Source organism: Apteryx rowi, unplaced genomic scaffold (assembly GCF_003343035.1).
Source record: "Apteryx rowi isolate R43461 unplaced genomic scaffold, aptRow1 scaffold_1089, whole genome shotgun sequence".
NCBI lineage: Eukaryota > Metazoa > Chordata > Aves > Apterygiformes > Apterygidae > Apteryx > Apteryx rowi.
The window spans coordinates 47969-70379 of NW_020447296.1; the positions used below are offsets into that span (position 1 = coordinate 47969).

Consider the following 22411-nt stretch of genomic DNA (forward strand, 5'->3'; position numbering starts at 1 on the left):
TGAATATCTCCAGAGAAGGAGACTCCACCACCTCTCGGGGCAACCTGTTCCAGTGCTCTGTCACCCTCACAGTGAAAAAGTTTTTCCTCATGTTCAGATGGAAGTGTCTGTGTTTCAGTTTGTGCCCATTGCCTCGCGTCCTGTCGCTCGGCACCACTGAAAAGAGTCTGGCCCCATCCTCTCGACACCCTCCCTTCACATACTTGTACACATTGATAAGATCTCCTCTCAGCCTTCTCTTCTCCAAGCTAAACAGGCCAAGCTCTCTCAGCCTTTCCTCATAAGAGAGATGCTCCAGTCCCCTAATCATCTTTGTGGCCCTTCGCTGGACTTGCTCCAGTAGTGCCACATCCCTCTTGTACTGGGGAGCCCAGAACTGGACACAGTACTCCAGATGTGGCCTCACCAGGGCTGAGGAGAGGGGGAGAATCACCTCCCTCCACCTGCTGGCAACACTCTTCCTGATGCAGCCCAGGATACCATTGGCCTTCTTGGCCACAAGGGCACATTGCTGCCTCATGCTTAACTTGGTGTCCACCAGCACTCCCAGGTCCTTCTCCGCAGAGCTGCTTTCCAGCAGGTCAACCCCCAACCTGTACTGGTGCATGGGGTTATTCCTCCCCAGGTGCAGGACCCTGCACTTCCCTTTGTTGAACTTCATGAGGTTCCTCTCTGCCCACCTCTCCAGCCTGTCCAAGTCTCTTTGAATGGCAGCACAGCCCTCTGGTGTATCAGCCACTCCTCCCAGTTTGGTATCATCAGCAAACTTGCTGAGGGTGCACTCTGTGCCTTCATCCAGGTCATTGATCATTGTTCAATTAAAATTCAGTTCAATTCAATTCAATTAAAAGGAAATGCCAATGCAGAAAAATAATGGAAATTCCTGTCGTAAGAATTCATAGGGCACTTAGCATACTTAGCACATAGTTTCCAAAGTACTTTATAGATAGGTAAAAATTATCATTATCTTTCTCCAAGTCAACGGTTGCCACAAGGCAAATGGTTATTCAACATGAGGAAAAAGTTCTTCCTCGTGAGAGTTGTGCTGCACTGGAACAGGTTCCCCAAGAGGTTTTGGAATCTCTGTCTATTGCAAGTTTTCAAAACTCAACCAGACAAGACCCTGAGCAACATGATCTGACTTTTGAAGTTAGTCCTGCTTTGAGGTGCTTGGACTAGAGACCTCCAGAGATTCCTCCCAATCTAAATTTTTCTATGATTTTGTGATTCTATGATTTTAGTCCAGCAAAATAAGGAAGTATTATTTTAATGTTATGGCTAGGAAATCTGAGGTATCTCTATGCTATGTTTGACATCACAAGCAAGTCCATCACAAAACTGGAAAGAGGATCTAGGTCCTCAGTCTCAGCCCTGTATTTTGACCATCTGAACCAAAGTTGTTTTCCAATGGGCTGTATATTCAGCACTAGTTTTAAGTACTGTACAGGGTAAGAACAACTAAGTTCTTGGGAAGGCTTTTAAATTAGTATATACTTTGGTGACAATGCTGGGTCCTGTTGCCCATTTGCAAACAGAAGAGAGCTAGTGGTAGAGGAGAGGTAACGTGCCATCCTAACTGGATGATAAGACCTTCTAATATGAAGAAAAGTGAAATGTCATTTGAAATACCTAATTTTCCCATATTTCCCCAGGGGAAAAGAGACTAAATAAGAAATTGTTTCTTCTCATACCCTCCATCTGTTAGAATTAGAATTCAAAATTTTAGGGGAAAAAAAAGAAGAAAAAATGTTCAAATGGGATACTTTGTGTTCATTTATGGTGTTGAGCGTGTCTGATGGCAGTTCAGACCTCATTTCACTGGTCACCGCTAGCCTGACCTCTCTAATATTACACTTTAACCATACACAATCTCCCTAGATGAGGGAAGAATTATTAGTGGTGGCCCTGTTAACAGTGTTCGGAAATTCTTCCCTGAGACCTGGATTTGGGATCTGATTCACACTGAGTGAGTATTTTCACTTTCACTTCTTCCTACCTCTCTTGTGAACTTCTGAGTTAACGCATGCTGATGAAATGAAGGTTGTGAAGGAGCTATGGAACATATGGCTGCTTTGTAGATCTGAATCTTCTTTACCCATCTTGCTTGGTGATAGTTGCACTCCCAGCCTTTTACACAGTGTCAAACCTACTTGAATGGTGAATCTAACCTGCTCTGTGTTCTGCCTCCCAGCCTCCTGATAAGGAGAAAGAATAAGGTCTAAGGGTATAATAACAGCATCTGGTTAGGAGACAGCAGGAGCAAAACTTTTAATTTTTCATCATATTTTTAATTTTCAGCAGCAGAAAATTTAGTTTATTTTGTTTTTCTTTCTGTCATATCATCTGCACAGAAAATATCTCCATCTTAACTATGCATCCATGGGCTGTTCTAGAATGTTAATCCAAATCTTTTGTTTCTAATCTGTCAGTTAGATTTTTTTAATTTTTTTTTTCTTTTTATCAAACTTTACAATATTATTGTGCATTTCTTTTAAACAAATGACATCTATTATTTTTCTAAATTAAAAAAGCCCAGTACTTTTCCAAGTGTTTTTTATGCTTAGTTCACTAGCATAAACTCTCATCTTTATTTCCAGCTTTATAATAGCTTTTTTAAATATGGAAAGGTATCTTGTAGAAACGGGTGTGAAAACAGAAGCACTGACTCAACTAGAGAGCCTATTCTATATTTGTCTTGAAACTGGTGAAGATCATTTCTCATTCTGCTTTTCTTATTTTCCTCAGTTCCAATGGAGAGGCCAATGCCTTTTTCACCATTCCTGACACCATCACAGAATGGAAAGCCAGTGCTTTCTGCTTGCAGGATGATGCTGGGTTTGGCATGTCCTCAACTGTTTCGCTGACAGCATTCCAACCATTCTTTGTTGATCTCACCTTGCCCTACTCTGTAATTCGAGGGGAAAAGTTTAAGTTAATAGCCAATGTCTTCAACTACCTTGACAAATGCATCCAGGTACATGAAGTCCCTCTTTACTTTCTTTATGGTTTGCCCATTTCCCAGAGTTCTTAGCATAGTTCCTGATTCTTGCATAATGCATCAGAAATGCAGAAATGGGTGTTTTATTTATCCTGTAGCCTGACACATTCCTCTCTCCCCTTCTGTCTCAGGACCTGTCCCTGTGTCATAACATTATGAAATGATCACTGTGGCTGATGATCACTGTGGCTGGTCCACAGAAGATGAGAGTCTGCTACTATTTCCTAGATAATTCAGTTCTTGCTTGTGCTCCTGAAGGACGGACTTAAGCAGAGGGTACTGGTAACGTGCTGTGCAAAACAAAATACACACTGATGCAGTACATTGCAGTAAATCATACTTGACTGCTGACATGAGCACAGATACCCTGGAATTGCTTGCGTCAAAAACAGCCACTGACAGTGGGCACTGGGCAGAAAATAGACAGGTTTGCCACTTCCTCAGAAAAATGACCTATTCTTCTTTTCTGATACCATCCCACAGAATCAGATGACAAATAGCTTCTCCAGTGAGAAACAGTCTCCTTTGGTCCTGCAGCAACTTTAGGGGCAGTCTACCTCTTTGTATTCTTTCTCTTTCTGGGCTGTTAGCCCCCACAGACTTGGTAAGCTTGTCTTTTTGTCACCCTGATATATCCCTTCCTTTTCTACCTTTGTCACTCCCAGTCTTCAATGAAACATCAATAATCCACAGGCAGGCATTACTGAGCAGCTCCAATAATTGGTCCTCAAATTTACCATTGGACCTCTGCTAAATTTCCTTTATATGCACTGAAGGGGAAGTGAACTGGTGTTTTACTCTTCCGATTTTTGCCAGTCTATCTCCTGTCTGTTTTAGGAAGGACTGTTCAGCTTGTCTCATTATATATGAAATACTGGCAGGATTTCTTGTGACTATGATCTTTCTGTTCATGATGCCTACTGTTGTTCATATGTGGAACTTGCCACTCCTCCGCAGAGGAGTGGCATTCTGATCACCAGCTTCTAGACTTTGACAGTTTTACACCTAACCAACCATATTCAGTAATAATAAAAATCACTAATAATTTTGGGCTGGATTCTCAATGGTCTAACATGTCATTGCTTCTCCCTGATTTTACAGCTATGTTAATTTACACTGCCTGCAAGTCAACATTGTCTTTTAAAAAAGCACTTACAATGGTTTGCATGTGTACGTCCCCCAAAGTCAAAGTAAAAAAAAATAAATCACTTTTAATTTGCAAAGATTCTTCTCAAAATGAGTCAAAGATGGGCCTTTTCTTTATAAAGTTGTTTCTAAAACCCCAAAGGAAGTATATTAGTATGACTGATTTCTTCCAAACTCATTGATAAAGAAACAAAGTTATACTAAGATGAAAATTGATATGCAAAAGAATAGTGCTGCAAGGCTGAAAAAAAGCAAGCTGCTATCTCTCCTTAATAAATTTTATGATATTACATTTTGTTCCAATTAAAAAATTCCGTTAGATTTCCAGCATGCAGTGATTGCAGGGGTGAAGTGAGCAGTGCCTGCCAAGCTGCTCCTGTTGATACCCTCTGAATTGTCTCTCAATTAATAATTATGTATGCAGAAAAGGGGCAGCAGAGCTGTGAGTATTTCAATACTGCCCTAGGCCAGAAAGAATTGGGCACAGGGCTGAGAAGAGGTGGAAACTGGTAATGAGTACTGTCAGTTGTCTGGGCAAGATCCTGATTCCATTCCTTGTACCAGGGCTCCAGGCAATCACTCCTTGCTGCTAATGTACAGATCTGGAGCCTTAATGAAATTGGATCCTCTTGAGCTGCCTTGGGAGGGAATATATTTCTCAGCAGTTCATCAGCCTAGAAAGAGGTGCTAAAAAACAGGGGTAACTCTAGACATTGAAGATAAATTTCCTTTCTTGGGCAGAGGGAGTGGGGCAAGGGGATTCCAGGTGAGGTGAAGTTCACAATTACTGCTGAGGTCAGACTGAAAATGAATTTCCTTTCTTGAGCTGGGTGGTGGGTTTCCAGGTGAGGTGAAGTTTGCAATTACTGCTGTGGCCAAACTGAATGCCAGAGCTGCTGGAAACAGTGCATTCCCAGAAGAGGAAACAATTCACAGTGACACCCTGATTAAAACCCTACTAGTTGAGGTATGGTAGAAAATCTGTATGTACTTTCTGCTTTCAGGAAACTGCAATTTCTATAGCTGTGGGTTAGATGCAGTTAGCTGTTGTGAGGAGGCAAGATTGATGACACTCGTGGAGTTACGTACGATTGGCTTTTTCACATGTAACTCAGAGTGAAATTTACAGTAGTCAGTGGCATCTACAATCTTCTTGTCCTTATGTCCTTCCTGGGACCAAGAGCATCCATTCCTTACCTATATGCGCCTTTAACCTGTGACTCTAGTAATATTTTGGAGGGGGGGGGAATATGAAGAGGAAGGGTGGATGTGAAAAAGGAGTAAGATTTATCTTGAGCATAATAAAGCAGAAGCTACAGAAGATTAGTTGGATAGAGACACCCCTCCCCCCCCCAGCTTTTTTCCCTGCAGTCCCTCTTGGAGATTGGAACTAACAATATAGTCCATTTTATAACTGCTTTCTAAGAAGGAAGGTGCTCTGGACAGGCTGTTATGTAAGAAAGAGAGAAGCCACGTATCAAGAGATACTCCACTGAAAATAGGGCAGAACTGTATATAAGGGATGCACTGTCTAGATGGCCACATATATGTAGTGTTTTACACTGTTAAATTGTTCCTGGTTTCATGGTGATGTTCTACACCTTTCTTCCTCTCCCGGACCACTTCCCTGCAATCAAACAGCCTGAGGGTATAAAAAAAGAATTGACTTGGAGCTCCCTCATCTGTACAAAAGGTAAGGCAAGCTCATTCACTCATTCCAGTGAGTGAGTCAAACTACTTCACTATGTCTTGTAGGTTTTGTCCTACAAAACCAGAGACCCTTTCTGGGGAGGAAGGATGATCTCAGGGTTAAGGTACTGGACTACAGTTCAGGATTTTCAGAGATAACTTTGACTCATTGGGCGGGTCTCTGCAGTTTCCTCACCCAGACTGCAGATTGTAGCAGTCACTGTAATAAGACTTGCAAACTGCACATTTCTGAGAAAAAGATGTTTTTAATCATTTTTATTGTTACATTTTATCATCAGGTAAAACAGTTTCTGAACCAGTGGCTCTCAAGCTGCCAGCAAATGTGGTGCAGGGATCAGCCAGAGCTTATTCTTCAGTCATCGGTAAGTTTAGTACTTAGACTGAAAATGAAATGAAATGATTTTTCCTTTGTGCTGCACCCAGTACCATCATGCAAAAATGTGCAAAACTAATGCAAAGCTGAGGAGATACTTCATCCTGTTGTTATAGAAAATATTTCCTACTTTGTAAACAGCAAAGAAAGGCAAGAGTTGCTCAATAGTCTGCCATATTACATCAAAACATGACAGAACAATGTAGTCAAAATGTTTCAATTTACATCGCATTTCAGTTTATACTGCATTACCATATACTGTTCAGTATATTAAAACAGTTAATTCAGCTGAAAATAAGATAAAGCAGACTTTGAAAAAATATATATTTCTTGGAAACAAAACTTTCGAATTTTACTGACTGCAAAATTTCAAGTTTATGCTTTTGCTTAATGAAAAACATTTGTAAACTTTTAAGTTCCTATAGAATAAGACTTTTAGGTTCCAATCAGCTCTACTAATCTTAAAGTCATTATTAAGACTGGAAGTTTTCTTCAGTGCAAAGCTTATGAGGTTCTGAACGCAAATTAAAAAAAAAAAAAAAAAGTTTTGTGTGCCTGGGTCTGTGTGAAGTGTGGTGACATCATGAAATGCAGCCTCTGTAGCCTATCAGCAACATGTTCCCAAACCCTGTTCTCACATGTACACACTAAATGTGATGCATGCTGAAAAGCCAGGGAATGTCCCTTTTAAGGGTTAATAGCTATTTCTGAGAACCCATTCCTGTTGATATTCATGTTCCATTCCTTTTCATATTCTCAGATTTTGTCATGTAGCTACTATTTCCAAATCAAAATGGGGTGTTTTCAGCATTGCTTCTTGGCTGTGACTTTGCATACTATGCTGTGATTTCTCTATCAGTCATTGCCCATGAGTTCATAGTCTAATAATTTAAAACAATGTATAATGCCATGTATTAAAAGACGTTTTTGAACTGCACTCCTTGTACAGGGTACATAACACCTTATATCTTTCATTCTCCAGGGGACATTTTGGGCACAGCCTTGAGGAACATGGAGAATCTGCTCCATATGCCTTATGGCTGTGGAGAACAGAACATGGCCTTGTTCACACCCAACATCTATGCCCTGGATTATCTGAATAAAACCAGGCAGCTGACTGAAGAGATTAGAGCCAAGGGTACTGGATATTTGTCCAGAGGTGAGAGCCTTTCAGATTCTCCCATCTAATTTTGTGATTGTGCATGATGAACTCTAGATTGTGAATACTGATCTCCGAAATCTAGCACCACATTTACTGCATCAGAGCTGAGAATAACAGCTCCCCAAAGAAGCATTTGGTACTTCCAAGAGCAAAAGCAGCTAGAATTCATAATAGCTAATATCATTTACAAGACTTCCATTAACTTAATCTGGAGACCCACAGTCTTACTGCTTCAGCTGAACAAACAACAGAACTAGGCATTTACTGTGATTAGAAAATATCTTCTTTCTTGTGTTTTCAGGGTACCAAAAACAGCTATCATACAAACACCGAGATGGATCCTACAGCTCATTTGGGACAAGAGATAGGGAAGGGAGCATATGGTGAGTGGTACTTCCTAAGGAACCTGAGCTAGGGAAACAGACTTTGAAACATGACCAAAGCATTAAGTATTGCTATTTTTAATAGGCTAAATGGTCACAGCTGAATTAATTTGGATCTCTTAGCACAAGAGATTAACAAACTGGAGAGAGTGCAACAGAAATACAATAAAATGGTCAGGGAGCTGGAGCACATACAGTTCAAAGAGAGGCTGAAGAAACTGGATTTGTTCAGCCTGTAGAAAAGAAGACTAATAGAGAACCTAGTCGCAGTCTACCACTACCTAGATGGGGGTTGCAGAAAAGGGAGTCAGACTCTTCTCAGTGGTGCACAGAGAAAGGACAAGAGGCAACACACAGAAGCTGCAATAGGGAAAACTCCAATTGGACAGAAAGGAAAAAAAAAAAAAATCTTCCCCAGGAGAGTGGTGGAGCACTGGAACAGGTGCCCATTGAGGGTGTGGAATCTCCATCCCTGGAGATTTTCAAAACCTCACTGGACAAGGCCCAGGGCAAGCTGATTGAGCATTGAACTTGGCCCTAATTTGAGCAGGTGGCTGGACTGGAGATTTCTGGAAGTTCCTTCCCACCTAAATTATTTCATGATTCTATTAATTAAGGTTATAAATTTCTATCATCAATCACCCAGCTGTATCTATACTTTAGTCATACCCTGGAGGAATGGCTTCAGCACAGTAATGGAAAAATCGCAGCTCAGTTTTTAATGTCAGGATTTTAACTACCCAGTTATTTAAAACTAAGGAAACACTTGTTTCTTTTGCCTCAAACATTATAGAGTTCATTCTGTGTCATTCCATATGCATGTCCAGTTGCTGGCAAGCCTTCATGATCTTGTTCACACCTTGTGTTCTCTTTGTTTATGGTTGACCTTCAGGCTCACTGCCTTTGTATACAAATCATTCGCACAAGCCAAACACTACATCTACATTGACAACACTGTCCAGTCTCAAACCTTGATCTGGCTGGCAAGCAAGCAGAAGTCTGATGGCTGCTTTGAAAATTCTGGGTCCCATTTCAACAGTGCTTTGAAGGTAACTGAGCTCAGTATGTTCTCAAACTTCCAGTCCTGTCACTGAGGTAGAGTTAGGTCATTTCTGCCAGTCACAAGCTTATCACCACACCCTTATGCTGACATGTAAGGGGCTTGCCAAATCCAGTAGCCTGACAGAGACTAGGTGGTGCAACTCCATGCCCCCAAGTCCAACCAGTAGTGAAACTAACATGTATTCACAATAGGCATGTACACAATTCACATCTAGACATACACACACCAGCCATACAGGTCAACACAGACAGAAGCACTCAGCCTTCAGACAAACACAAATAGCACCAATTGCCTCATCCTGTTCCTCTCTCTGGCTCATCAGGATGAAGATCCATTAGTGGGAAATATACATACATATACATACATATGTACAATGTAGATCCTCCAGTAGCTGGGCTTCAACACTCAACCTTCCTAGCAACTGCCCTTGGATCCTCAGTCTCCCCAGTTGCTGGAACCTGGGCATACAAGCCCTGAGACACACAGCCCCACTCCAGTTGCTGGTACAGACCCCTTCACACACACACACACACACACACACACACACTGGATTCCCCAGTAGTTGGCTTTGGACATGTGGTCTATCTAGTAGCTGATCTGTGGTTCCCCAGTCTCCCCAGTTACTGTCACCTGGGCATGTGAGTCCCCAAGGCCCACAGCTGCACCTGAGGTGCTGGTATGGACCCCCTTGCACACCCACCAACACACACACCCACTAACACACTCTCTCACTGTGGACGCCTCCAGTAACTTGGATTAGATACATAGGTACATTTAGTAGCTGGACCTGTATCTGAGCTATCCCCAGATGCTTCATTCCCAGAGACACACAAACATGCATATACATGCACACAAATGGGTATTTCAGTTGACCCCCAGACCCCACGGTCTCTCTAACAATTGGCAAGAACCCCCTGGTCCTACTGGTCTCACCTCTAGAGACACACACACATACCTGCCTCCCAAGCTATTTAACTTACTCTCCAGCTAGTCTGGTTTGATATTTGCTAGCAATCACAGGCTGAGATGCAGATCCTCACTTGCTCTAGTTGCTGGTATCACAGACACATGGGTCTTATGACCCATGACCCCATGGAAGTTGCTGGAACTCAGACCTTCACTTGCTCCAGTTGCTGGCACCATAGACACAGGTCTCTGTGACCCACGGTCCAAATCCAGTTGCTGGTACTTAATTTCACTCACTCTGGTCTCTCCAGTTGTGGCAACACAGACGCATGAGCCCCTATGACCCATGGTATGCCTCCAGTTGCTGGCACTTAGATCTCCATATACACACATTCACACAGAATAGAGAGCCCTTCACCCCCAAAAAACAGTTAGAAAAGGAATTTAATAAGAAGATAAGACAGATTGTATTGATCGGGGAGACAAGCATACTGATCAGCCCTATTTACACATTACCAGTCCTTTTTATCTGCTTATTCTTCTACTTTCCCATGTTTGTTCCTCCCCAAACCACTTTGATCCCTCCCTTTCCTTGCCTTTGGTTCTTCCTTCAAACATCCCATAATGTCTTGCATGATTCCAAAATGCTCTTTCCCTGAATCCCATAACGGACCCCATACCCACTAGGCAGTAACCCCTCTCAGTCTGTGAGGTGACCCAGAAAGCCATTGCCATTGAGTGATCCATTTCATTTCATACCTGGACCATGGGGCCAGTGGTTCTCCTGGACAGCCCAGGAAGGAACTGGGGCAGGCGTCAGTTTCTCTGACTGGGTTATTTGGGATTCCCCTGTCTACCATTGTGCCTCTAAGCTCCTTTGGATTTGTAGAGATGAGCCTTTTATGGGTTGATTGCTCTCCTGTGGTGGGCTTGCGAGTAGCTGGTCAGGGATTATTCAAGTTCCTCCACCTGCTATTGTTCTTCTGTGCTCCTTTGTGTGTGAACAGATGAACTTTTTATCGTATAACCTAACACTGTTTTCTTGTGTCTCTCCCATACAAGCATGGCATGATTCTTATGTCTCCTACTGATGATGACATAGAAACATGTAGGACTTCCTGAGTCAGAAGTCTCAGGTTTCATTTTCCGTCAGTGCATCTGCATGTTCAGCCACAGGCTATAATGTGCTCTATCGCACACATGTAAATGCATGAAATAATTTTGGCTTGATCTTTCTTGTTTTTGTGCACAAGAGACAGAGACTGCCTCTGATCCCTAGTCTGGCTGGATCTGATTATGAAATGAATGCATTCATATTTTGTTTCATTCTAGGACAGCTGTACTAACTTATTTTTCGCTTGTATTTTCTTTAGGGTGGAAAAGAAGGTGAATACTCACTCACAGCCTGTGTTGTGGCATCCTTGCTGGAGGCTGGACACCCTCTTGCGGTAAGTATTTGATTCTGTTCCGCTTTGTTAGTCTGGTCAGGCACATGTCAAACAGTGCACGGGTGATAGTCATCACATCTATATTCTTTAACAGTGGCATAAATACTGATTCTAGGATACCAAGCCTTTGTATGGTCAGCTGAAGAAATCTGTTTCCAGAACCCTGCAGCTGACATGAGCATTTGATATGTGTTACAGATTAGTTATATATCCAGTTCCTATGAATTCATATGAAAGTGAAAAATCTTAGGTCCCCTGAGGAATCCAGTTTTGTTAAACAACAGTATTTTATGTTGGTGTAAAATCTAGATTGACTTTGCCCGCTCCATCTAGAGTCCAGTCTGTAATTCTTTCTGAATTTGTCCAGGCCAAAGTCCAAGCTTTCCTAATCTCCAGACCTACAAACTTTCTCTATGCATATAGATCCAAGTTGTGTATCCATTTCCCTATGCCATTCATAATAATGGAAGAGAATGATGAGCTGCTGCTTGGAATACTTGCTAGGAGTTGGGGAATTAGAGCTGAGTTCTGTTCCCTGCAATATACTTTCTGTATATCCTTGAGACCATGACTTGATTCTTTGTTTCTCTGTAAAATGGAGGAGGTACAAATTGTTCCCAACCTGACAAGTGTGTTCTAAGCACACACAGTTTTGCAAGACCCTCAGATACTGCAGCATGGGGAATATTGTAAGTACAAGATGTAAGAAGTAAGTAGGCAAGATAAAAACATTGGGCAGGATCAAATATTGCTTCGACAACATGGGTTTAGTTCCCATTATCTTCATATGAAGCTCCAAAACCTGGGGGCACATCTGTAAGTGAGTTTACATAGAGAGACTGTGGTTAGTAGTCTGCTAGTGATGTCTGAGCTGAACTGGAGTTTACAAGTAGTCTATATAGCTAAAAGGGCTGAAGAGCTATCTTGATAGCTACAGTGAGCAAATGGGTAATATCCATCTGAGAAGGCCCATTTCAACATGAGGTCTCAATACACTTTACATAACTCTGTAAAAATGATCCCCATTTTACAGCAGAGGATTGACCTGCATAAGGTTATCCCACAAGTCAGGAAAAGAACCAGTACTCTGTTAGTCTGGCCGTGCTGCCTCTAAATAAATACATAAAGAAGCCAGCATTGCTGCATGGTCATTTTTTACAGGAGACATAAAGTGCAGGCCCTTAAACATGCCATGTATCATGTATATTTTTAGCATGAAGTGTCAGTGATGTCAGATTAAGCAGTGATGGAAGTTTTTAAGGAGAAGCTGAGACACAAACCTGACAACCCTATGTTTTGCGTTACTAGCATTCTGTGGTTCAGAATGGCATGAACTGTTTGGAGACTGCATTTAACAAAGGGGTCCACAACACTTATACCCAGGCCCTTCTTGCCTATGCTTATGGCTTACCTGACAAAGAGAAAAGACAGCAATTCTTTCTTGAGAAGCTCGACAAAACAGCTACCAGAGTTGGTAAGTGATGTATGGCCATGATACAGGCAATACAACTGGTGGAATGGCTTGTTGTATGGCATAAGTTATTCTGATGGTCAGTATTCTCATTCATGATGCTCTCTTCCCATTCCCTGTCTGCTATGCTACAGGATTTCTCCCTAAACTGATTTGATCTCTATGAACTTCTCTGACTGTATCTTTTGGCCTCACCAAACATTGAACTGTGGTCTGATGTTCTTAGAGTCATGAAAGGCAGGAAGGACTTCCGGAGGTCTCCAGTCCAGCCACCTGCTCAAATTAGGGCCAAGTTCAATGCTCAATCAGCTTGCCCTGGGCCTTGTCCAGTGAGGTTTTGAAAATCTCCAGGGATGGAGATTCCACACCCTCAATGGGCACCTGTTCCAGTGCTCCACCACTCTCCTGGGGAAGATTTTTTTTTTTTTTTCCTTTCTGTCCAATTGGAGTTTTCCCTATTGCAGCTTCTGTGTGTTGCCTCTTGTCCTTTCTCTGTGCACCACTGAGAAGAGTCTGACTCCCTTTTCTGCAACCCCCATCTAGGTAGTGGTAGACTGCGACTAGGTTCTCTATTAGTCTTCTTTTCTACAGGCTGAACAAATCCAGTTTCTTCAGCCTCTCTTTGAACTGTATGTGCTCCAGCTCCCTGATCATTTTAGCATCCCTCTGCTGCACTTTCAACCCTCTTTTGACTTATACAGCTCCCTTTTATTAACACCTTTTGCATCCCTTCCTCTTTTCTTTTCCTTTCTTGAACTAAAAACCTATCAAGTGCAGCACACCGAAAGCTGTAAAACCTTCTGTGTAAGGGAAGAGAGAGAATAGTATCTCCCAAATGATATTGTAGTGAATTAGCCAACAAATCATTTTTTCATGCTCCTTACACCCTACCTTTCTGTTTTCAGGTGGTTCAGTTCACTGGGAGAGAGAAAATAAGCCACCAGCAGAACATTTCCCTGCCTTCTAGTACCGTGCCCCTTCTGCTGAGATTGAAATGACCAGCTATGTGCTACTGGCTCTGCTCAACAAAACCAGACTCACTCCAGAAGAGTTATCACACACTTCTCGCATTGTGCACTGGCTTGTCAAACAACAGAACCCCCATGGTGGTTTTTCCTCCAGCCAGGTGACAACTGGGGATGGTATAAAAACAAACAAACAAACAAAAAAACCCTTCTGGGAACAGTTCGCAGTTGCAGCTTGCAGGCTGGATCTCAATATTATCATATTTCTTCCCGATTTTATATATTTTTTTGAATAATGCTTGATAAATGGTGCCTGCAAAAGTCTCCTTGTTGGGGAACATCATGCTCTTCGTAGGCAGCTTCTTATATTTTTTAATTTTAGGAAATGAGAACTTACCTGAGTTTACACATCAGATAAGCAGTGGACAGCAGTCACAAAGGTGTTCTGAGATAGTTCAGGTCCATTGCCCTAGAACTTGCAGCTAGTCTCCTCAGCTCTCTTCAAAGTCCTTCTCCATTTAGGGGCACTGACAAAGTGCTGGGGAAATAGGAGCTGTGCTAATCTCATGCACCATCTTACAGCTGGGTAACTCTCTAATTAGGGATCATGTTGTTTTTTTCAGGACACTGTTGTTGCTCTGCAAGCTTTGGCTCAGTATGGGTACCTCACCTTCTCTAAGAAAAGTCTTAACACAATCAAAGTCAGCTTCATGCAGTTCCCAAGTAAGGTTTTCCAGGTGAATGACAAGAGCCGCTTCTTACTGCAGCAGACTTCTTTGCCCACTATCCCAGGGAATTACAGTGTGGAAGTGAATGGCACTGGCTGTGTCTATCTGCAGGTAAAGACGCTGAAGCTCAGCACCACCTAGCTGAGGAATCAGGAGACTTCCTCTCCATGGCTAATGCCAAAGCCACAACAATCTGTAGGTCTGTGACCATCTCATACTTCCCATCTCTTTTAGACAACCCTGAGATACAACGTCCATCTACCCCAAAAGGTTGCAGGATTTTCTCTCTCTGTACAGCCAGCCAATGTATCCTGCACGAGCAACTTCCCACCGAAATTTGACCTTGTCCTCTCCACCAGGTAACTTCTTATTGACCACCTCCTTGCATGCTCAGCTGGGTAAAGCATCCAGGGAAGGATTTAAGTACAGGCAGTTAACTGCTACTGTGCAGCTGCAGGAAGACAAACAAGATCATATCTTGAAGAACTCTCATCTTTCATTGTTAAATTTCACACACTTGCTATAGGCAAGTGGGACAGCAGAACCATCCAGTATAGAGATTATCTGAGTTGTCTGTGAGTGGAAGCTGAAAATGTCATTCACTGGTCTCCTCTCTGACTGCAGTCCAGATAAGCAGAGCTTTTCTCTTTTCAGTTACACAGGAAATGGCAATGTCTCCAACATGGCCATTATTGACATGAAGATGCTCTCAGGTTTTGTTCCCATCAGATCTTCCCTGAAAAAGGTAAAGGATGGGAGCAAAGTAATTGGTCCACCTTGAAAACATAGGAAGTTGATAAAAATAGTGTCTAATTAGCAAATTGTAGCCTTATGGGAATTCTGCAAAATCCCTTGGGCAGAGTCTTCTGCTACATACTCTGTATTTCAGACTGGTAGCTGTTCATCTGTTGAAGACAGATCTGTTAGGAGTTGTCAAATCCAGTAGCCCAGCAGAGGTGAGGCTGCCATGACTTCATGTCCCCAGGTCCAGCCAGCAGCGAGGCTGAGTACATATTCCCAATAGGCACACATGTACACAACACATATATATACATAGGTACACAGCCAGCCACACAGATCAACAGAGACAGAAGAAACAGCATTCACACAGATACAAATAGCACAAATGGCCTTATCCTGTTCCCCTTTCTGGCTGATCAGAATGAAAGCCCATTAGTGGAAAATATATACATAGATATTAATACATACAATATGGATCCCCTCAGTAGCTGGTCTTAGATACTCTGTTTATCCAGTAGCTAGCCCCTGGCCCTTGGATCATTGTTCTCCACAGCTGCTGGCACCTGAACACACAGGCCCTCGAGGCCCATAGCCCCACTCCATTTGTTAGTACTCAGACCTTCTCACATGCATACACGTACACTACGCATCCCTCCAGTAACTGGTCTTAGACACTGAAGTTTCCCCAGTAGCTCCCAGTTGCTTCATATGAAGACACACACACACACACACACACACACACACACGTGCATGCATGCAAATGAGCCTCTCTGCTAGTTGATCCAGACCTATGGCTTTCCCAATAGCCACCCCCAGACCTTACCATCTCTCCAGTGGCTGGCTTGGACATCCTGATCTCTCCAGTAGCCAACTCTCAGACCATCTGGTCTCTCCAGTATGCAGCCCAGACTCATGCTCATTTCAACACCTGGCTGCCAAGCCACTTATCTCACTTGTCGAATAGTTCAGCTTGGTATTTGCTAGTGAACTGACATATGCATCCACACACTATTCATGCACTCTGGTCTCTATGGTCCCCTCCCCAGTGGCTGGCACTTAGACATCCAAAAACATGCATTCTCACAAAACAGATTGTACCCTCACCCAGAAAGATAGTTAGAAGTGGAGCTCAATAAGAAGACTGGACAGATTGCACTGACCAGGTGCAGGGCATGGCCAGACAAGGGTATTGACCAGCAACCTAATTGCACAAAACCAGCCCATTTTATCCCATTTTGCCTCTATTTATCCCATTTTATCTCTATTTTCTTATGCTTGTTCCTCCTCAGTCCACCTCGATCCCTCCCTTTCCCACCTGTGGTTCTTCCCCTTAACATCCCATACCAAGTCTTGCATGATTCCAAAATGCTCTTCCCTGCATCCTGTAATGTGTCCTATATCCCTGTAGGGAGCATCTCCCTTCAGTCTGTGAGGTGGTCCAGGGTTCCTTTCCTGTTGATTCATCTGGTAGGTCCCACACCCAGAAAATGGAGATCATTGCTCTCCTGTGATGGTTCTGGGAGGAGCTGGGTCAGTTCTGTTTGCTCTGATTAGGTTACTTGGACTCCTCTGCTTGTCATTGTTCCTCTATGTTCCTTTGTGTTCATGCAGATGAGCTTTTAATCACATAATCTAACTAAATCTGCGTAGGAAATACTTCTGGCATTGTTCAATTGCTTAATACAGACCTTCTGCCCTCTTATTCCTTTGAGATGATTATTCATTCCTATCTAGACAGCCAAGCATGTGATTGTGCTAGTATATGTTCAGCACAGGTTAACAAAAACAGAAAAAGTGGGTATTGTTCTTCAATTACTATCCAGCAATTTGGTCATGATGATGATAATGCTGGGAAGAGCTTTGATAATCATCTTGTTTCAGTTCCCAGTGCAATTCAGGCTCTACAACAGAGGTATTACCTTCAAGCCATGAACCTTGTTTTCAAGTAGATAAAAAGAGATTTGGTCTGGAAGAATACAGTTAATTGTAGAGTCTGCTCATAGCATTTATACCAATTCATCACTCAGGTTTGAATTTCTTTTTTGGCTAGAACTGTATGACATTCATAACTTTTTTTTGGAAGATTTTTGCATTGAGGTATTATGCTGTTTGGCATATATATACACCTGGGAAAAATACAGCTGTTATTTAATATTTGGAACATTTTATTTTTATATATTTTCATAGTAAAATAATTTTGCTCATATGGTTTTAATAAAACCTTTAAAAACATCTTTAAATATACAACTCACTAAAAAATGACTCTGTTTAAGCTGCAGAAATGACCATGTAATCATAAGTTCTCACTGAAATGAAAGCACTTTTAAGTTGATTAAAAAATGTGCACACACCAAACTTGACTAATAAAGGCAGTTTATTTTTCATTGTGATTGGTTAGCACTTGCCTTCTCATGAAAATAGGAACTACTCCTTCTACATTTCTTATTTTGTCCACGAGATGTCATGGTGGCACAACAGGAGCAAGGCAACTGCTTCACACATACTTTGTTAAGGGATGGTTATTTGTACTTGCCTGGCACATCTCCTGTTTTAAAATTGCTATCACTTGCTTTATTTTAAGCTTCAATACCATGATTCTATTGTGGATCAAGTAGACATCAAGAACAACCACATCCTCTTCTACCTGCAGAAGGTAAGTTTGAGGAGGGGGTTTGGGGGGACCTTTGGGGTCTTTGGTTTTATTAAACTGGAAATTTAAAACAGGCTCCAAAATAAAAGAGAAATTTCATCCATAGAAGATTAGTAATACATGTATCTTAAAGAAGTAAAGGGACTGCACTCATTCCATCAACAATAAACAGCTTGTTCTCCTGACCTAGTCATAGTATATAACCCCAGGTATTTTGTTAGGCATATTCTTCTGTCTATGACACTAAAATAAGTAAAGTACAGATCTACAGAAATACAGTCTATTGTGAAAAAAGATATGAATTTATTATTACTCTTTATGAAGAATGCTGCATGTTTAAACAGCATTTCAAAACATAGCTAAGTTACATTCCCTGTCGCAAAAAGTTCATAGTCTGTATAATAATACTCAGCCTTTAAGTAAGGCTTTTCATCAGTTATCTCAGAGTGTTTTACAGAGAGAGTCAACATCATCTCCTCCCTTTCACAGCAACTTCTGTAGGAAGACAATTCTCCTTCCACATAAAGGCTTACTAATAAAGGGAGTGAAGAGAGATGAAAATCACTTAAAACACAAGGAATCTTAAAATGCCCAGAGGGGAAGGAGAGAGAAAGCAAAAAGAAATGGTAATGATATCTACCTCTTGAACAGTAATTTTTGTCAATTGGTCTCCAAAGGTCTGACAAGGAAAATTAGAGTAAGTATTCCATATTCACAGAGAGAGAAACTGAGATGTGGAAACATAAAAGATCTTTCCCAAGTACATCCAGCAGGGCATCAGTGATGGAGAATGTTCTCCAGAGTCCCTGTCCACTGCTCCATTCCTATAAAGAGATCAGCAAGACAAAAACAAAGACAAAGGGAGACAAGGGCAAGGGCAGAGTCCCAGGCATGCAGGGGAAAGCCTGAAGCTGAGGAAGATGATCAAGAAGAAAAGATTGGGAAGTTTGGCTGCAAGAGTGCAGAATGAGGAACAGAACGACAGGGGAGGTTGGGGAATCTTGAATTCAATGTAATGAGAGAGAGGAAAGTAGTGAGGAAGTTCAGAGAGGTGCTGAAGGTGGTTTGAGCTGGGAAAGGACAAGAAAAGGGAATCACTGTAACTTGCAGTGACAGGATGATTGGTTATGTGTTGAAAGCAGCAGTAATCAGGGCATGGTTGGAGTATTTAGCAGTGAAAATAGGAAGAGGAAGAAACAAAAGGGCATAAGAACATAGCAACAAAATGTATTAAGCAACAGATTTTAAGCAATTATCTGGTTTGACATCAAGTATACAAGCTGGAGAGGAGAATGGCACTTTGTCACCCACTCTGACCTAGAAATGCATATGTTCAACCTTAGGCTTAGGAGTAGATACAAAAAGTCTGATGCATTTTCTTGGCCTTCCATTTCCAGGTCTTCCAGAAGGAAATCAATTTCTCCTTCAGTGTGGAGCAAAGCCTGCCTGTGTCAGATATCAAAGCAGCCTCTGTACATATTTATGACTACTATGAAACAGGTGGGTGACCTCAGTAGGTCTGAGAAAAACCTATGAAATCAAACTGCTGATCTCAGCATGTGCAAGATAAGGATAGTAGATTTTCCCTTGCTGTTTCTGTGCAAGCTTCTCTTCCCATTTCTGCATTTGCTGCCTTTGTTTCTCAGGAGAGGTGAGTAGACAGCAAGCTAGTGATTCTGCTGCTTTCAACCAGTCCTTACTGGTTACTAGACTGCAAAAGAATTGCAAAGGCATAGAGAGTTTCTCTCCCACATCTTTTCATTTCTTTCTGCATTTTAACATAAAGCAGGTTAGAAAGCGATAGGGCAAGAGCACTTTCTTACAAACCTGCAGAGATAAGTGTGGTTCCACACAAATGTTCTGACCTGTCTTATATATTTGTTTTACATTGCCATAGTAGGCTGTGGCCAAAGAACTGTTCCATAGTAGAATTTAAATACCTAAATGGGAATTACAGTGCCACTAAATTCACAAGCAGTTTAAGCATCTAACTAGAATATTAAGTGCCTGAACACCTTTCTAGATCTGGCCTCAAGGAACTACAAAGGCTCCAAACATTGTTCAGTTGTGGTAGTTATGTTATCAAAACTGTGCATCAAGTTCCCATATGCTTTTCTCAGGCTTGGTATAACCTTTGGGAACTGCCTTTTAGCAGATTAGCAGCAGTATCCAGATAATTCTCTCTGGAGTGCTCATTCTGCCACCTGATACACATCCCATACAATCACAATGATGATGTGTCCTGCCAAACACTGCCAGAGGAGTGCATTGGGCACTGACTTTACAGCCTTGGAATTGGGTGCCTTGACAACTGGAAGACTACAGCAAAATCCATCAGATATTTAATGGTTTGGCATAATGTGTAAATCACATTATGGACTGGCACATGGACTAGGGTCAGAATGACTTCTCACTCTCATATAAATGTCCTCTTTCTTTTCTCTTTCTAGATGAATATGCCCTTGCAGAATACAAAACACCCTGCTCCCAGCCTTCCAACTGATATCAGATACATGTCAAAAGAGGTGATAGGCCAGAAGGTAGCAGGCAAGCATTACTGTGAGAACAAGAGGCTAAGAGAAATGATTGTTCCTTGGGAGGGCAATGAAAAGCACATAGAATAATGAAGAATAAGTAAAACCCAAACTGCTGCAGATCAGAACAACCCTTTCTGGCCCACACTTCAAAAGAAGTTGGGGTCAGTGTGGATCAGAAATTTCAAATAAAGTACTTTTCCTAACATGGGAGATACCGTGCAATTGCTATCCATAACCATCTGTCTTTTTGGAAACTCATGACATATTTCAGTGGGAGATTTTTGTAAGAGTAAATTATTGGAATTTGTATTTCTGGCAACAGATTTGTCTTAAGAAATCTAAGATTAGGAGAAAAATCTGTTGCTGCTGCTGTTTCTTCAGTGGATTTAAAATTTTTTTTTTTGGTCTTTTCATTTATCATGATGGGAGAGTTCAAAGACACAACTTTGATACTCCCCCTTTTCAATGATTGAGCTTGGAGAGCACTGTTTAAAGATGTGAGACTTCTAATCATAGGAAGACAACTTTTATGTAATTTTAGGAAGACAACTTTTACATAATTTTGGCCTCTCTTTAGAAAGAGAGCTTCTTTCCAGATCAACGTCTCATATTTTGCTATTCTTTGGAATTACATCCTATGATTGTTAAAGGTATTTGTCTCAGTCTTGACTCTTTGTTGTGTCTATAACTGGGTGCTGTAAGATATAATCTAAAAAAATCATACTATCTACTGGATGATCAATGACATCCTGAGGCACAGACAGGATCAGGCCCCTGGCTTGTTTGATGGAAGCTTCACAGCCAAAGCAGAGGTCCACCTCTGGCCACACTGAAACTGCTGCACACTGCTGATCAGCATGTGTACAGGAGAACCCTTTCATACATGCAGAGTCTATACTCCTTATTTCATCAGCTGTCTCATTTTCTGTGATCATCTGTGCAGATGTGTGCATACTGTGTGCAGAAATTCCTGATCACCCTTTGATTTGTGATATGCAGGAAGCTGTTCGAAGCCACAGGAGTCTCACCCAGCTGATTACATAAAATGACTTCTAAACATCAGCAAGGACAGGAGGCAAATAGAACAGTACAGGTTGGATTGTCTAAGCTAAAAGAACTGAGAAGTTGATTGGTCTTCAGAGTTTCAGGTAAAGTTGTGGGCTGGCATTGTAGTAAACTGATTCAGTGGAGAATCTGGGACTGCCCAAAGCTATAAGCAGGAAGACTATATCTGCCACGCAGATCCCCAGAAACAGCATCTTAACCTGCTGTAGGATCTAACTTACAATATATGGCTACCATAAACACAGTGCTTTATAAGGAAGGTTTAGAGGGAAAAACATCAGGATTTGTCCAAGGGGAAGAGAGCAAAGCAGGAGGAAAAAATGAGTCAAGAATGGGGAAGGAGGAAAGTGGTTGTGAGGAGGAAAGACAATAGGAGAGAAACAGGAACCCAGTAAGAGAGGATGATCATAATCGTGGAAAAAAACAGAGAAGTGTAACACAGAAACCTTCCAGAAGGGTCTAGTCAGGAATGGTGAATCCCATGGAGCCCTTAACTTTGGAGGGAGAAAACCAGGAGAGTCTGGAGGGAGTGGAAAGGAAGAGAGCCATGGCGAGCTTATGAAGACATGACAAAGTACAACAAATTTCCTGCCATGCTCTCTGCACTTAGTGAACAGGAGCAGCAGATAGTCACATACTGTGGCTACAGACACTCATAGTCTTCTTGAACCTGAAATGACTTGTCCTGACCACACTACACTGGGGGGCAAGATGCAGAAACCATCCACATATCCATAACAATTTGAGCAGACATCTGCCTGTTGAATCATACTGCTCAGCTGCTACATCTCCATTCGGGGGTGCTAGAACATAGTGCTGACTAGTTTTGCAGGAAACTCTTATTTACCATGAAGATGAGGTTCTCAAAGCAGATTTTGATTCCTACAAACAAACACTTTACTCCAACAGCAATGCGTCCTGCTATGAGGGGGCCATACAAGGAACAACAGCACAGGCAGTGGTAGGAGAGTTGGTGACAACTTCTTGACACAGGTGGTGGAGGAGCCAACAAGGAGAGGTGTGCTGCTGGACCTCGTACTAACAAACAAAGAAGGACTGGTGGAA

General features: G+C 41.9%; 1 protein-coding gene across 1 annotated transcript in view; it reads left to right on the forward strand.

The window, feature by feature from the left end:
- The window catches only part of LOC112969109 (ovostatin-like), a 36217-nt gene extending 15970 nt beyond the window's left edge, over window positions 1–20247 (forward strand). Inside the window, 18 exon segments of the mRNA XM_026072029.1 lie at window positions 1884–1966; window positions 2746–3076; window positions 3551–3602; window positions 4990–5111; window positions 5786–5837; window positions 6133–6216; window positions 7210–7386; window positions 7691–7772; window positions 8665–8821; window positions 11115–11189; window positions 12498–12663; window positions 13566–13786; window positions 14249–14464; window positions 14588–14712; window positions 15008–15098; window positions 17676–17747; window positions 19142–19244; window positions 20195–20247. Coding sequence (XP_025927814.1) covers window positions 1884–1966; window positions 2746–3076; window positions 3551–3602; window positions 4990–5111; window positions 5786–5837; window positions 6133–6216; window positions 7210–7386; window positions 7691–7772; window positions 8665–8821; window positions 11115–11189; window positions 12498–12663; window positions 13566–13786; window positions 14249–14464; window positions 14588–14712; window positions 15008–15098; window positions 17676–17747; window positions 19142–19244; window positions 20195–20247 — 2262 coding nt within the window.
- The last annotated feature ends 2164 nt before the right edge of the window (window positions 20248–22411 follow it).